Source organism: Eublepharis macularius, chromosome 2 (genome assembly GCF_028583425.1).
Source record: "Eublepharis macularius isolate TG4126 chromosome 2, MPM_Emac_v1.0, whole genome shotgun sequence".
Taxonomy (NCBI): Eukaryota; Metazoa; Chordata; class Lepidosauria; order Squamata; family Eublepharidae; genus Eublepharis; species Eublepharis macularius.
The window spans coordinates 66,691,112-66,704,846 of record NC_072791.1 but is presented as its reverse complement, the minus strand read 5'-3'; the positions used below and the strand labels follow the sequence as shown (position 1 = coordinate 66,704,846).

General features: G+C 42.2%; 1 protein-coding gene across 2 annotated transcripts in view; it reads right to left on the bottom strand.

Annotated features, from left to right (window-relative positions):
* ITPKA (inositol-trisphosphate 3-kinase A) overlaps positions 1-12,667 on the bottom strand; it is a 66,163-nt gene extending 53,496 nt beyond the window's left edge. For both annotated transcript variants that reach the window (XM_054971526.1, XM_054971527.1), the window contains exon 1: positions 11,925-12,667. In XM_054971526.1, the coding sequence (XP_054827501.1) occupies positions 11,925-12,359 (435 nt within the window). In that variant the 5' untranslated portion in view covers positions 12,360-12,667. The remainder of the gene's footprint in view (positions 1-11,924) is intronic.
* Positions 12,668-13,735: the final 1,068 nt, after the last annotated feature.

Below are 13,735 nucleotides of genomic sequence, written 5' to 3'. Positions count from 1 at the left end.
CGGCATCCAGCAACCTTCCATGGCAAAGCAAGGATTTGAATGCAGGTCTCCCAGATCCAAGGCCAACACTCTAACCATTCATACCATGCGGACATTTACATTTTTATTTAGCAATATGTCAAATTTTTTGTTCTTAATAAAGACCTATCTATTTACAAAAACTTACTGGAAGATCCATAGCAACATTTAGACTAACAATGGGCATTTTATTCCATTTTATCTCTGGGCCTAGGTTCCTCTAGACTCCCTTAGATGAAAGCTAGCAACTGGCTACTGCCTCAGAGCAGCACTGCTGAACTAGTACTGAAAGGCTTATTACAAAGCAGCTATGAATCACACTGCTGAGAAGTAAGACATGACAAAGATTTCTGCTGCGTCTTCTGTGTGTTATTTTCAAATAGCTCTTACAATATTAGCTAAAAACTTAGTTTCTTTTTAACTGCAGTGCTTTAAGGGGTTATTCATGCCCCTGTGTATGTTATGTGCCATGAAGTCACTTCTAACTTATGGCAATTGCATGAATTAATGACTTACAAAACAGCCTATTATTAACAGCCTTACTCAGATCTTGTGAACTAGAGGCCGTGGCTTCATTTACTGAGTCAAGCCAGTTTGAGTATTCCTCTTTTCCCACTGCCTTCCATCTTTCCTAGCACTACTTTTCCAGTGAGTCTTGTCTTCTCATGATTTGATTAAATGAGGTGACCACAGCCTTAATTTAGTCATTTTAGTCATTTAGTCATTTCTATTGATTTGATCTAGAACTCACTTATTTAACTTTTTAGTGATCCATGTTATCCAGAAAACTCTCCTCCAGCACCACATTTCAAATAAATCAATTTTCTTCCTGTCAGCTTTCTTCCTTGTCCAGCTCACATCTATATAATGTAATGGGGAATACCATAGTATGAAAAATCTTGATCTCTAGTAACACGTCCTTACTGTTAAGGATTTTTTCGTGTTCCTTCATGACTATACTTCCAAGTCTAAGTCTCCTGATTTCTTGATTGCAGTCTGCCATTTGGTTGATGATGGAGTCAAGGAATAGAAAATCTTCAACTATTTCAATTTCTTCACTGGCAACCTTAATGTTGTATAATTCCTAGGCACTTTTGTCTTCTTGACATTCAGCTGTAATCCTGCTTTGACAACTCATGGCCCTAATCTTATTTCCCTTGAATGATCTAGATGATGTATTATGTAGAATGAGACTGTATAGCTCATTTCTTCAAGTACCCACACAAAGTAAACAACAAATTATCCTGCACCCCAAAATCAGAATAAATTTTACTAGCATCTCAGGATCCCTATAAACCTGTGCAGGAAAAATGTGATGTGTATAGGCAATCCACAGGCAACTAATAGTAACAGCATTAAAAAGCCTTGTGGATCAAAAGGGTCCGGGAGATCTAATATGATCTCTACTAAAGCAATCTGAGAGAACAATATGAAAACTACGAATTATTCATTTTATGCAATAAAGAAAACAGCATAGCCTAAAGAAGCTACTGACTATACAGACCTTACGTTTTCTCCTTTGAGTGCCTCTATTTGCTCACCTATACAGTATGACAATTCACACTGCTTTAAACTACCATTTAAAAATCCATTAGAAGCATTTCCCTCATATTTCAGTTTAAAAATAAAATTGTATTCTGCACTATTAGTTTATGTAACCAGCTTCTGAGCTGTAAGGATTTGTACTTTTAGCTCAGAGTTATGAAATGTGGGTGTCTTTAAAGTAGTTTGGGAGATATGGAAAACTGGTGAGGAAAAAATAGATCACTCTGAGACTAATGAAAAACAATTGATATGGGCACCATGAAAACAAGAGGATAACTCTTGATCCCAGTGACACACCCTTATCATCAAGGATCTTTTTCTAGTTCCTTCATCATATCAGTCTTCTGACTTCTTGGTTGCAGTCTCCCATTTGGTTGATGATTCAGTTAAGTAATTCTTTAACTATTTTAATTTCTTCATTGTCAATCTTAATGTTGTATAATTCCCTGGTGGTCATTACTTTTGTTTTGATGTTCAGCTGTAATTGTGTTTTGGTACATTCTCCTTTAATCATCATTAGTTGTGTTAAGTGTTTACTATTTTCGGCCAGTAACATGGTGTCATCTGCAGATTTCAAACTGTTTATGTTCTTTCCACCAATCTTCACTCCACTTTCATCTAAATCTAACACAGGTTTCCATATGTTAACTTCTGCATAGAGGTTGAACAGATAGGGAGAGTAAATATATCGTTTTCTGACACATTCACCACTTGGAAACTACTCTGTTTCTCCATATTCTGTCATAACAGAGTACAGGTTGTGCAGCAACACAACCAGATGTTGTGGTTCACCCATTTTTTTTAAAACCATCCACAGCTTTTCATGATGCACAAAGTCAAAAGCTTTACTGTAATCTATAACACACAAATGATTTTCTTCTGAAATTCTCCAATATGATCTAATAACCAAATTAGTTTTGTATTTTGTAGCATACTGTTTTGTCCATTTCTATCCACAATCCACATTCTCACTCAGATGAGAAGGATATCCTAACTCATGGGCCATTTTATCTATCAGCTCTAAAGGAAAGGCTAAATTCCTAACTTCTTGCCTCTTCTGATGAGCAGGAAAAGCCATCTCATTTATTTCCTGGTTTGACAAGGAATTCAGGGAGCACACACTGCGATTCTGCTGGTCCTTACATTGCCACCACTCTAAATTACTACAGAAGATTCTTTGAAATTCATATAGCTCAAAGTGTTTTTTTCTTATTGCAGCTACCTCTACTTGTTAAGTTTCTGAGCTAGGAGCATTGTTTGTGTTGCTTGGCCACCTTGTCTTTCAAAAGGACAGGGTGGTCCTTAGGACCACAGGGTGGTCCTAAGACAGATCCATTATGTCTAGAGTTAATTCCGCTTTTCATCAATCAAAACAGCTCTGCCTTCCACATTTCTGCCCTTACGTGCAGCATCCAAAGGAAAAGAACTGGCATGCTTGGAACAGAAGCTTGAAAATCTTATATATTAAGAGCCAAGTAGCCCCAATCTGTGGATGCATAAATCTGAAGACTGGAGCCATGAATGGGCATGACAAATCTTCCTGCACACATGAAAAATGCCCCAGGTTTGCAGAAAAATGTGTGTATACACATACACACACATCTCTCTCTCTCTAGATATATATTTATATCTATATAGATATACAGATATGTTTATCTATATTGATATAGATATGGGTAAATGATAAAATGATAAAAAAAGCCTCTGTAGCTTTAAGAATCAGATACCATCCTTGGCTGTTGCTAGGCAACTTAACAACAGTTAGGTCTGTATTCCAGCTTGATTTCTGTCAGGAAAAGGCAGGGGAGGAGTACGACCCTTACCAGGACTGTTGTGGTCTTTGAGGGAGAACTCATTGGGGCCAGGCCCAGAAACAACCACCACAGGACCTGATACCACATGACCTGCATGACTGCTGTGGAAGCTCATTGAGTGACTTCGATCCAGTCACACACTCTCAGCCCAACCTACCCCTCAGGGTTGTTATGAGGGGAGGCAAAAGGCATGATGCAAGCTGCTTTGGGCCCCCACTGTGGAGAAAGGCAATATATAAATGAATTAGAAAATATAGATGAAGATGAGGGACAGCTAAAATGTCAGTTGTTTATTGGGTTTGAAGAAGGAAAAGTGAGCATGTGGAGGCTGCCAGGAGGAAAAAAGAAAATAGTGTGGGGAAGGAGATACAAGAAAAAATGAAGCACCCCACACAAGTCCTTGTAGGTTCCCCACCACACAACTAGGCCTAGCTCCGCCGGCACCATGCAACTAGACCATAGGGGAGAGAGCTGCCTGAGGTGGAAGGCGGAAAGGTAAAAACAGGGGAATGGGCAAAGAGGGTTGGGAAAGAGAAAAAGAAGCAGGAAAAGAGGAGAGGTTATGGGAATAAGGCATGAAAAGAGGACATGGTGAGGAAGGGGAAAATGAGATACCTCCTCACAAATCCTTGCGGTTTTACATCTAAAGGTCAGTTTCCATGTGTGGCCTCTCACCATTACATCCAAAAAAATGTTAAGCTCACCTTGAGCAGATGGATCAGGGAACGAACAAAGCCCAGGGAAAACCCGTACTTGCAACGATAATGGTCCATAGAAAAACCATCTCTGTACACTTGACAAGAATGTTTAACTGGAGGAATCACCCACTGGTAAAAAAAAAACAGTCCTGCTTGGCCAGAGTCTGCATGATCTGTGGGTAATCTAAGGCATGTAAGAGTGATTTCACAAAGGCTTGACTTGCGGCATACACTCTTTTGTTGAGGCCTCCAAGGTTAGAAGTTCTCCAACCAACCAATTAAACTTATCTGACCAGGCTGTGGTTCCCAAGAGAAGATGGTACACGCCCATGGTAATGCTATGTGGGCTTGGTATAGCTGCAGAACGTCAACCTCACAAGCAATTGCAGTGCATTGACTGGTTATGGGTACCTTCTCACTCTTGGATTATAACTTTGCCTTGAACCTGGAAACTGATGCTGACTAAGACTGTTGTGTTACACCTACAAGTTATCATCATGGCAAGAGGCTGTGCCTAGTATGTAAAGTGTTAGGCTTACCTAGACCTTTGTTGTTTTATTTGTCCTTTTAGACACTTTCTAAAATATAACCTTTTAATGCACATTTATAATAAACAAAACATTCTTCATGACTGTATAGTGTTTGTTTGATCCTTGGCTTCAGTCTAAACCAGTGCCCCAAACCAGTTTGGTTCAGCTACCTTTAACACTTTCATGGAGATTGAGCAAAGCACAGTTGACTCTCCAGTAATGTCCAGTAAAACCAGAGGACTCTGAGCAAGAGCTTGTTTGGGAGAAATGGTGGCAGTATCATCAATGCTGTGTTCAGGGATGTTTTTTTAGAACTGGGACTTAATCCCCAATTCTACTGACTTCTCTTGGACCAGTAAGCTTTGTTTTATTTAACCTTTTAGTCAGGATGTCCTCCTTGCCTCCAAGTCAAAGAAACACTCATGCTGTCAATGCACTTTTCATCAATTGATACAGCAAGAGCCTGCAGCAGTTTGTAAAACAATGTAAAGGATCACTCATTCTAATTTGCCCTGTTCCCACCTCCCCCCTGGTGCTCAAGATTGTGTGCATTTTTGAGATACTGCAGTTGTAACACCTATTGGGTACAGAATTCAGTAGTCCCAAAAGCTCACATACAAGTGAGCTGTGGCAATAAACAATACAAGTGAAAGCTGTGGCAATAAACTTGAAAATATAAAGATAATGAGAGAGAGCCCAGGACCGCACAGAGCATTTCTGCTGACAAAAGAATGTCCATCAATGAAGTGCAGCTTTCTGGCCACCAGCTTTCTGCTGCAGCTCAAAATGCAGCATTTCAAGTGGTATTTTAGGCTGTAGCCCGTGGGGGTGGAGAGGTTAGAAAGTCATGCTTATTGATAGAAGAGATTTGCGAGATTCAACCCAGAATCAGCACTTCAATGCCTGCCACAGCTCATTGCCTCACTGCCTTCTCCAGCAATAAGCAAAAGAAAATGAGTATATTAGAAAATCTGTTTATTTACCTTCTTTATGTTGCTGGCAGAATTTAACTATTCGTGACACAGAATTCTGATTGTGTTGTTGTTTAATCACATGGATAAGCACAGCCCTATTTGCATCTGTTTGGAAACACTGATAGAAAAACACTAAATATTGCTGCACATATAGCACTAAAGTTTAAAATAGATCCAACAAAGATCATAGATCTCTCTGTCTCTGCCCTGCCATATTAGCTTTTTGAAAGAAAAAAGTTTTTTTTAAAAAGAGCTGAACTTTTTTCCTTTGAAGTGTTAACAACCAAAGTGGGAGGAGAGACTTCTGTTAGCAGAGTTGCATAGTATGCAGAGAAGCCTGTGTACGTGACCCTGCGCTACAGACAGCATGTATGTGTGGAGAAACAAATTTACACTCAGAGCCTTGGTTAAGTTTTAGGAAAGAAATATGAGTTCATTTTTTTGTTGGAACTACATACAGGATAGGTACGGCTGCCATTTCCCCACTGGGGTCAAGGGATCCCCCTGTCCCACCCTGCATGTCCCGCCACCACTCACCTGTTCAGCATGGAAGAAAGGCAGAGAGGAACAGGCCTCCAGGGTATGCTCCAGGGGTGGTGCAACAACATGCTGCCCTGGAAGCGCTCCCACACTTCACACTGGGCAAATTTAGACCCCAAACAGGCCGAATCAGGATTGTTTGGGGCCCAAATTGACCCAGAACTACGTGCATGGAGGAAGATAAACAAGGTGAGAGCCAGCTGCCCTCTCCCTCATCAAGAGGGTAAGGGGACTTGACAAACCTGTGGACAGGAAAGGGAAGAGATAAGGAGAAACCTATCCCTAACCTTTACCTCTCTCTGACTCTCTGATCATCCCCCTGTGAAACCTGGGAAAGGGACAGTATAACCCTCCTCCTCTTCTTACAACTTTAGGTTCACAAAACCAATTAGGGGTTGAACAGTTAAAGCAAATTGTTCCAGATTCAAACAAGGACTATACAAGCTTGCAATTTACCTTTTATGGTCAAATGTAATCTGTGAACATAGACGTGACAATTTGGACTTTTAGATAATCTGAACAACATTTTAAAAATTGTAACTATTCTTCCTAGTTTGTCAGAAATATGTGGGTTGAAAGTTTATTCTCAACCAGTTCTTTACCTGCAATGATCCAGGAGGCATATGCACTATGAAACACAATAATTTTAATGCAAAATAAAATATAACGATTCCAAATGTCTTATTATATTCCTAATCCATTTTATTCTTACTAAAACCATTTGGACTAAACCCTTCGGAAAACCAACCTAATTAGGCACAAAAATGTTTTCATTACTGTGGAAATTCCAAAGCTTTTTTTTCTTGCTGTGGAAAGCCCTGAATTTTTAGAGCATAATATCTGCATCTGCACCAGATTTCAGTGTGCACTTTGACCCTAACTGCTTATCCAGCATTAATGCTAATAACATAATGCAATTTCAAAGCAGGATAGCATAATTTATACTTATCCTATATGCTTTTGAATTTCTGCAGGGATACTGGAAAGAATGAAATGCCTGCAACAGCTTGGCCCATATAGACTGCCAAAAATCCTGCAATGAGTTTAAGTTTAATTGGTTCAAAAAACTACGGAGGCAACTACTGATATAATCAAAGGAATGACTAATATTAGAAACCCTAGCCTCCTCCTGCTCCTTTTTGTTAAAATGGTTTGAAGTCAATACATATGACTGTTTGGGGTTCATCTATAATACAGTTACACACATGAAGCTGCCTTAGACTGAGTCAGACCATTGGTATCAGCAGTGCTTTTTTTTCTAAAAAAATGTTTAGGGGTACTCACTATGCGGGAATTCCAACATTTTAAAATTTTTACTTTCTCCCGTTAGATTCACAAAATGTTTAGGGGTATGCGTACCCCTGCATACCCCCAGCAAAAAAAGAACTGGGTATCAGTATTATCTACTCTGACTGGCACCAGCTCTTGAAGGCCTCAGGCAGAGATCTTCCACATCACTTATATCCCTATCCTTTAACTGGAAATACCAAGGACTGAACATGGGACCTACAACATGCTCTACCACTGAGCCACAGCCCCCCTGAACTCATGCAGATGTTCTACCACTGAGCCACAGCCCCTAACTGTACACAACCTCAGTGAATGCATCCCATGTGTAGTAAAGAGATCGCTGTCATTTCAGTTGTCAAGTCACATGTCAGTGCACCAACATGCCCAAAACAACTTTGGCAAGTCTGTAAGGCTATGGCCACTGTGTTTCAAAATTAACATGGGGAAGTCAAGTCAATTCACCATAGGAAAATAGTGTAAAAACTCTAAAATGTTTTTTCCTGGTTATCCACATTTTCTTTTTATCTTCTCTCCATATGCATGTCTGAATGTATATACAAGTCTTACTGCCAACAACATATAGAGCCTCTTTTAATATTTTATTTGATCTGATCCATATAGTACTTTAGTGACAAGTGTAAAAAGCCGTTAAGGGGAAAGGGGAAAGTTTTGGGATTTCAAGACACCTGATTGTTCACTCCAGTTTTCTGTACCCACCCACAGAAGGCACTTTTACTCCATGCAAGCTATGAGGATTCTGGAATCTTTCGAAGATATCTTTAGCCCTGTGCAGCATCCCAAAGGGCAAGCTGGAAGACAGGAGGCTGCATGGAACAGGCAGCCAAACTGACCAATGCAAAGGATACATTTTACATCCCTGGAAAAGTGGCTGTCACACGCCATCAATTTTCCCTTGAGTGAAATTAGCAAAATACTGGATCAATATTACTCCTGAATTAGTTCAGGAAGTTCCTTGAATTTAAAAGGGGGGAGGGGTTACAGCTAGTCAGAATGGAATTCCTTCTTTTAAACTCTCTTGCCCCTCAGTAATAAAAAAAGATATAAATGCTCAAAACGATCTAGTGATCATCAAATTTACACACCCATGCAATTGCAGAAAGAAATAAACAGGGAAGCTAAACATTGTTTCAGAATTTAATAGGGATCTTGTGTACCTGAACATGTACCATCCACTGCTGATCAGGCCTTTCCAATTTGAATGAAAGCTCAATGTTAACTCTAGCCTTGGAAATATTTTGATTAACATTGATCTAAAAAGCATCACTGTACTTATTTCACCAATCGTGTAACAAGACACTTTAGAAATCTCATGAAATCTCCAGTTTTCTGTGGCTGCAGATAAACAAATAATATGCAAAGTGGTTTTCATAATGGCTCTATTTCTCAGTGAGGAATCATAAAGAGTAAAATAAAGAGATCAGTGATGACAACATTCCTATAAAAGAAGGAAACTCAACTCATGTTACGAACCCAGCTTAAAAAGTGCAGAACACTACAAAACTAGACAATGAGATTTTACAGACCAGAAACAGAGGTCATATGATTACTACTCCTCTGCCCCAATCACTTGACTGTTGTTTTCCTACTGCAATCTTGTGAGTAATAATCCAGCATGTGGTATTCCTCCATCAGCACATTGTAACTCATTTTTTCTATCCAAAAATGTGTTGTTTTCCCTATTGGGGAAAAAAAAATATTCTGTGCCACTGCTCAGACTACTAAATTGTCTCTATTAACAATGTTCTATGTAATCTCAATATGGAAGGAATGGGAACTTGCTAAGGAAAACAGATTTTGATTTCTGAGTTCCCTCAGAATCTCTCTTCAAACAGAGTAAACAAAATAACTGCACTCGCCATGAAAAACAGCTTGCTTTTTCTTTTAAATCTGATTTTTATGCATATGAGCAACCGCAAAATTACAGAAAAGATTTACTGGAAAGAACACATTCTTGCCAAAATGGACAAAAGCATGCATACTAATCATTCAAAACACCTCCCATTCTTCAGTCATGCTCAAAGCAAGAAGCAGTTTTAAAACGGGTATCTAGAGTCAAAACTCTGTGGAACTGGAATGTAAGTGGGTAAATGTTTAGGTTTTTTTTAAAAAGTACTAACATTTTCTTATTCAAAATGAAAATAAATAATAAAGCTTTCACTAAAAGCTCTGTCATAATTACAAGGAAAATTTTGACAGCTGCTCTTTGGATGTCAAGAGGTTTAAGGAACCCATAAATATTTTTCTATCTAGCAACAGTAATCCCCATTCACGGCTTTACAGTCTCTATCTCTGTATACAGTGGATTTCCACACGAAACAGGCTTGTGTGCATCCACAGCTGTGGGACATGGTGCACTTGTATGCATCCTAATCTGTTATCAGAATACAGGCAATTGCAGGAAGGAAAACACTGGACATTATTGATTCCTCCTGGCAAGCATCTTGATTGCATTACAAGGTTAAAATGCAATCCTATTTTCCCCTATTTTACAAGTTTTTTTCTTCCCTGTACCTCAGTTTTGAAGCAAGCTGTGAAGACCTGTGGCCTGTTCCCTTATTTTCCCATTAGATACTTCTTCACAGCATGCTGACAGAGTATAACTGCTACGTAAAACTGTTTGTTATTGTCTTTCCATGACAGATTTACCAGATGATTAAAAGGTTTTAATCTGACTCAGGAAAGGTCACTAGGGCAACATGTGAAAATCTGTGGTTTAAACTACTGAAACTAACATCTTATTTACATTAAAAAGAGGCCATTTTACTTGACTGAGAACATCTAGGAGAGAGAGAGAGGAATTAAGAACAAAAACCAAGTATGGCTATAGTGACTTGCAGCATAAGAGAACACAGGAATGACAATCATTATAGGTAAGTTTTAAAGTCCTGCAATATTGGAAGTGATCATAAATCTTTTAAAATTATAAAGTGGTTTGGAGGTGAACCCATTTGTATACCTGTAGGACAAATAGCCTATCAACACACTGCATTCAGAAAACAGGATTCTCAGACACTTGTGGATCTCTTCTAACACTCAGGACTTCTGAAAATTCCACCAGTAGAAGAATGTGGCATTTCAAGGGTTCTTTTCCAAATTTTCTGCCTGCAGACAAGAACTCTTGAAATGCTGCTTTGAAATCTGAAGAGGGAGTTAAGAGTCTGGAATTCAGAAGAAAATTTGAAATGGCATGGGGCCGAAAGTGGCAAAAATCGCCCATGCAAAAAAGGCCAATGTCACCCAATTCCCTCCCCTTCATACAGCTGTCCCTCACATCCTGGTGCAGTTTGTTTGTGGGGTTGCTATGACTTGAGCATCAGCTTTTTGGAGGGTGATGAGGCTGTTGGGGAAAGTGAGAAAGACCCATTACAATGTACTTGCAGGATCTGACCCACTTATTTGCCCCCACAATTCAAATGACAGTCTTCACTTTATAATTAGCACTCCTGGCAACAGGACATAAAGAAAAAAAGTTTATATTGGTAACATATAGAATTTATGAAGTTAATCTTAAAAACTATTAGAAGTAGAGAGCAGGTGTTCAATCTTACCTAGCTTAAAAAATGGGTGTGTGTGTAGAAACTGAGAACATTACATGTACAGATGTGCAAGTACACGACTATTTCACACATACACAGCAGGAGCTGCGCACACCGGCCAACTGTCCCACCTTGCATAGGACATTTTCATATACATTCTGAGAACTGTAAAGATTAATATAATTGCTCCAAGATAATGGCAGGAAAATAAGTCATGTTAAGTGGTGCCACTTCACATATTCTTTCAGAAAAGGTAGTTTCATATAGGAATCAACATGAAGCCCACATGCTTTAAGCAATTAAGATTTATTCAGTACTTTCTGTAAATAGCATGCAATCACCTCAAATGACAGTGGGTCACGGTAAGTAAATATGATAGAGAAATATAGAGGAAAAAAGTCTGCATACAAAACTCATCATCTAAAATCAAACAATCTCTGCTGGGTATATGTCTAGCATTTATATAGCTTTTTTTAAAAGCTCGTTTTTATTTTACTCCACATATTGTAGTTTTTCGACTCAAAAAGGGTCCCTTGAGGCCAATAAAGAAGAGTCGAGCCACCAACTAGTTTCTCTGGGTAGCAGCACCTGTCCTGCCCGCTCCCCACCCTCGGCCCTAGGAGCATTTTTTAGAGAAGGTGGAGCTGAGCAGCCCGAACCTATGCATGTTTATTCTGGAGTAAACCCCGCTGTTTTCAGTGGGGCTTACTCCCAACATGACTACAGCTTTCAATCATGGAAGTGGCACAGGGGAGAGAGAGTTAAACCTCCCTCCCACACAGCCCAGCGATTTCGATCAAATTCCGAGTTTCGACTTGCTCTAAAGTTTCAAGCTGTCGGCAGAGGCGACCAAGGATGTCCCAGAGCCACACCTGTCGGCCCCTCGCCCGCGCCCACCTTTTGCCCCTCGCCTCCGCGCCTGCTCCCTGCGCCGGCCTTTGCCCCTCGCCCGCGGTACCTGGTGAGTTTCCTCGCCGTGCTCCAGGTGGACGATGCCCTGGCTCCTGCCCTCCGAGTCGCTCAAGAGGTCGTCCTCGGAGTCCTCGAAGAGAGACGACGAGCCGGTGGAGGAGAGCGACGACGTGGAGAGGCGCCGCGAGGACTGGAGCAGGTGCGACGAGCTGTCGGTCGTCAGCCAGGCGCCGTCCGGCTCTGTCCGGGGGACGCCGACCGGGCTACGCTGAACCTCCTCGCTGTCCTCCTCCGGGGTGACGGTCAGCTGGGGGATGACTGGCTGCAGCACCCCATTACGAGGCCGGCAACTCTTCTTGGGCGGCTCGGGCAGCTGATCGCCGGCCGCCGCACACCGTGCCTCGAAGAGCGAGCGCAGCTCCCCCACGCTGAGCCGCTTGCCCCGGCCCAGCTCCGGGCTGCTACTGCCGCTGCGCTCCATGGAAGACGAGCTGCTGCTCCTGCTGCTGCTGCTGGCACCGAGCGATCGTCGGGCGGCGGGGACGAGCGAGAAGAGGAGGCGGCGGAGAGCACGACGCGGACCTGAGCTGCTGCCTCCCCTGTGCGAAGAAAGTGCCTGAAGGCTCGAGGCGCCGCCGCTGCCTGCCCAGCATGGCCAGCCCTCTCCCTGCCCGCCACTTCAGGCCGACTCCAGCCTGCTCTGACTCTTGCCGGCGGGGCTGTGAGGTCGCCTAGCCGCCCCTCGAGCCTGGCCCATATGGGTCGTTCCCGGGGCCGCACCGCAGCCAGACTCACCGAAGCGGCAGGCAGGGAGAGGAGGAGGAGCCAAACCACGCAGGGCCCGCCCGGCCGCGCCCCCAGGGGTGGTTACTCCTGCATGCTCTGAATCAGCGCCTCCCCTCCCCTCCGGGCGCCCTAAAGCCCTTTTGGTTTCTCTTTCTGCGAAACTTGAACTTCCCTCCCACACCGAAGGTTGAAACGGGTAATGCGACCGAAGCCACAAACCCACTGAGGGTTTCTCTGTGGAGGAAAACGCCCCCCTCTTTCCTGCAGCGTCCTGGGCCTGAACCGCACAAAATTTAAATGACTGCCCTGCCCCCTCCGTGGCGTCAGGCATACACGTGATGCGCGGCGGCGGGAGATTCAGAGCTTTGCCAGCTTAGTGCACACAGGATAAATAAAGGTGGAAATAACGCCCTGAAGATTATGCTATCTCCGTCCATGAAGGAAAAGTAATTTTCCGAACATAAAGAGGGATTTCCCCCTTGCCTTTTCCACAGAGTACGTTTTGTAGGGAACTTTCACTGTAAGCATCCCGCATCTACGAAAGAACGAAGCTGTCTCAATAGAGCATTACAGAGGCAATCCTGTAGGTAAATGGGTCCTACACCAAGAAGAGTTGTGTGGCTGTCACCCTAGTCGTGGCTCTTGGTGGCCCCAGAACACAACCGTTGGGGCGCCAATGAGTTGTTTACTCCCAACAACTGACACGTGCCAACCAGACAGGGTCAAGATATCTAAATTGTCTGAACAACGGGCAAAGCATGAACTTATTTCTAGACCTACCATTGGCCTAACATTCAAAACTTTTCCTACCCTCAGAGAAACCACCTTCCTCTACACAACACCCTATGAGGGCATTACCCTGGAAGAGGGTGACACAGCTGCTCTTCCCTGGTGGAATGGCCTTCTTGAGGGGGTCAGGAAAGTTGCCTTACTTATTCCACAGAATGTATAAAAGGGAATTGTTTAGGAGGGCATTTTATAAAGAAAATTGGTAAAAAGGAATTCTGTAGGATACTTTCTCTAAGCACCAAGGGTGTAGCTTTGATTGCCTGTGAAAATTTTAGGCAGTTT